Genomic DNA, 3160 nt, shown 5'->3' on the forward strand with positions numbered 1-3160 from the left:
AAAAAAAAAAATGAAGAAACTTGCTTTAGTTTATACTTTTCTATATCTTTCAGAAAGCAAATACCTGATTGCGATAAATGGTGTGAGCTTTTACGTGACGTCACATATTAGCGTTTGTTATTTATTTTATTTCTGACCGGGATATTTTAAGCTTATATCGTCATAGTTACGCTATCAATAAAGAGGATCATAACTCCCTTGGGACATTATAGATTTTATAATTCCCTCTACCTTTCACAAGTGAAATAAATAGAAATAAAAACTGAACCATATTTTATTTATTCACGTCATTACAAATAATAAATGTACAATTTTGAAATGTTCCCTGAAAATTACTTCCGCCACTGGAAACAATTTCTTCTTTTGTATGGCTGGAGGTTCTGTTCACTACAGTCGAGGTACCTGCCTCTTCTGATGACAAAGTAGACAACATACGCGCCGTTTTATTTCTCAATTCGATGCTATCCTCCAAATACCCCTCCGCCACCGTGGAACTTTTCCAACCTTCGTGTCTTTTCAAGTTAGTCATAGTTGCTCCTGCATTGGCTAGAGCAGTAGCAGAAGTGCGACAAAGGCAATGTCCAGTATAGGAAGATGAGTTTGGCAATCCTAAATACATTGCGATTTTGCTGGGGATTTTCCCAAACATGTTTTTTCCAATTGGCTGAGATGTACATTTATTTTGTCGGAAGCTCAAAAAAAATCGTTCAATACCTTTAGGACGCAAAGACATATAAAGTCTTAATAAAGGCAAAGCGGAAAACTCTTTTTCATCCACAACTGTAAATTTCTTCGATACACCAGTTTTACTTTCCGGTACGTTCACTACCATAACGGAATCCCGGTCCTCTATATCCGATATCTTCATATTCAAAAGTTCCTGACTTCTGCATCCTCCAAAATAACCCATAATCAAAACAACCTATAACAAAAAAAGGAAATAAATACACACAAAAAGGAAAATAAGAAAAAAAATACCATATGCAATAAATGAATATCATTAGGAGCGTCCTTCAGGAATCTGATAACATCTTTAGGAGATAAAACAGCAGACTTTTTCGGCTTATAACTCTTACTCTTCCGTTTCAAAAAAGCCTGTAGTTCATTGAACTTGGTGATATCTCGTTTCTCATGTATAGTCACCATCGATTTTAGCATTGACCATTTAGTCCATAAAGAATTCGGACTATTATACGTTTCTGACTGAAACGAATAAACACAATTACTACCAAATCTACCGAAAAACATAGAAAATTCCTTACCAGTTCTTGAAAATATGCCAGAAATACAGTTTCAGTGACATCTTTTGGCATAACATTTTTCCGTGTCAGCCAGTCCAGATATATCTTGTATTCTTTTTGGAATACGGCTTCACTTTTCGATGGAATTAATGATTCTCTTGCTTGTTCAGCTTTTTTCAAAATATCCTCCATTATATTTGGGGTAGAAAACACGTTTTCACCGCAAACACAGCTTGATAACAAAGTTCTGTTTATAAACAAGTATCATAGCAACAACCTAGCAACAAGAAAACTCTACTATAATCAACGGTACCTGATTCAAATATACCGGGAAGGTAATGAATTGGTACATTTTTCCGTTTCAAAAATGAACAAAATTTTATTGAAATCGGTCAGAAATAAAATTATCTATGTACCACGGGAATTAATGAGCCTTAATAACCTCAGGCAATTGCTGTCCCTCGGGCCAGAGGCCCTTGGAATCCGAATGAATTATCTTTATTATTAACATAATTGAGATTCTCTTTTTTGACGATAGTGGATTCCCGCACCAACAGGGCAGTTTTCCAGTTTTTTATCTGGCCAAGAAAAATTGAATGCACCCACGATTTAGTGCACACCGCTGACCTAGTCGGGTTTGTTAGTGGTATTTTTATTTGGCAACGCCATTATGATTTTTTCTATATCTTGAACAGAAAACCCACGAAGCAGCTGTCATTTGATACCCATATTGAGGTAGTTTTGAAACAATATGTGATCCGCCATTTCGCAGCTGGGGCCATCGTAGATTTACAGTAATACACGATTCATCATATTGTATTGTCATCAAAACTGGATGTGTGTACCAAATAACAGATCGATCTGGAATGGAATGCAATGGAAAAAATTAACAGCGATCTACAAAAGTTACTAGATCTATCTATAGCCCATAACCTGAAATTGAATTCTAAAAAATCTCAGTTGATACTTTTTGGCTTGAAACACGAAAGACGGGAAATTGAAGGAAGATTTGAAATCCAACGTGGACAAGACTTACTACAAACAATTACAGAAAGCAAGAACTTGGGTTTATGGCTAGATGTTGATCTGAGATTTCACAAACATATAAATTCACTTTGTCGTAGCTCATACAGTATCTCACGTCAACTCTATCATAGTAGAGATATGACTTCCAAATTGAAGTTGAAACTTTGCGAAACCCTCATATTGTCTAGATTAGCATATTGCTATATAATCTACGGGCCTCCTTTGATACAAACTGATGTGAATCGCTCACAAAAAATACAAAACAATTGCATTCGTCTTTCTTATGGTGTGAGAAAATTCAACCATATATCCCCCAATTTCGAGGAGTCAGGTTGGTTACCGATTGCTAAAACTTGGCAGTTCCACCTACTCGTCAGTCCTCATTTACAAGAAGCCAAATTATATTTATGAAATATATAGAACTTTCAAATCACAGAATAATTCGAGGACACGAAACCGTCACACTTTTATTATTCCAAAACACTCGACAGCCTGCTTTTCTCGTAGTTTTATTTACAACTCTATCAAACAATATAATGCTCTGCCCAGTGAATTTCAAGAAAAAGTTGAAAACATATCTGAAGTGTTCTGGATAGAACACCTTTGTGTATGTTTAACTTTATATTTTACCTCATTTAAGCTATATAAATTTTTAATATTCACTTTGGAATTTATAACCTTTGTTTTTTCTCAGTCTCACAAAGATTCACTTACCAATGTATGCTAGGTAATTATTTTTATATTTCTATATAAAACGTGCTATCCCCCAGATTGACTTGTAAAACAGCCTCGGCTGAACTTCGCCCTTTCATTGATTTTTGTATTTACTTCTTCTTTATAAACAATGTATGTCAATGAATAAAGTCCATTTATTATTATTATTATCTGTTATC

General features: G+C 34.8%; 1 protein-coding gene across 1 annotated transcript; it reads right to left on the reverse strand.

Moving 5' to 3' along the window:
• Nucleotides 1-262: 262 nt before the first annotated feature.
• LOC111505868 (uncharacterized) lies at nt 263-2887 on the reverse strand. Its single transcript, XM_023160756.2, has 3 exons — nt 1263-2887; nt 979-1203; nt 263-922 (listed from the first exon to the last, which is right to left on the reverse strand). Exons 1-3 carry the CDS (start codon nt 1431-1433, stop codon nt 275-277), a joined length of 1044 nt encoding a protein of 347 aa, XP_023016524.2. The 5' UTR covers nt 1434-2887; the 3' UTR covers nt 263-274.
• Nucleotides 2888-3160: the final 273 nt, after the last annotated feature.

This window comes from Leptinotarsa decemlineata, unplaced genomic scaffold, assembly GCF_025532065.1.
Source record: "Leptinotarsa decemlineata unplaced genomic scaffold, Ldec_3_MD MMD2_tig00026340_RagTag_RagTag, whole genome shotgun sequence".
NCBI lineage: Eukaryota > Metazoa > Arthropoda > Insecta > Coleoptera > Chrysomelidae > Leptinotarsa > Leptinotarsa decemlineata.

Bases quoted from the DNA above. Each gene is read 5' to 3' on its own strand.
- LOC111505868 (XM_023160756.2), bottom strand. From the start codon at position 1,433: ATGGAGGATATTTTGAAAAAAGCTGAACAAGCAAGAGAATCATTAATT. The intron at 1,204-1,262 runs GTAAGGAATTTT...TATTCGTTTCAG, and splicing joins TGGCATATTTTCAAGAACTG to TCAGAAACGTATAATAGTCC. The intron at 923-978 runs GTATTTTTTTTC...TTTTTGTTATAG, and splicing joins ATATTCATTTATTGCATATG to GTTGTTTTGATTATGGGTTA.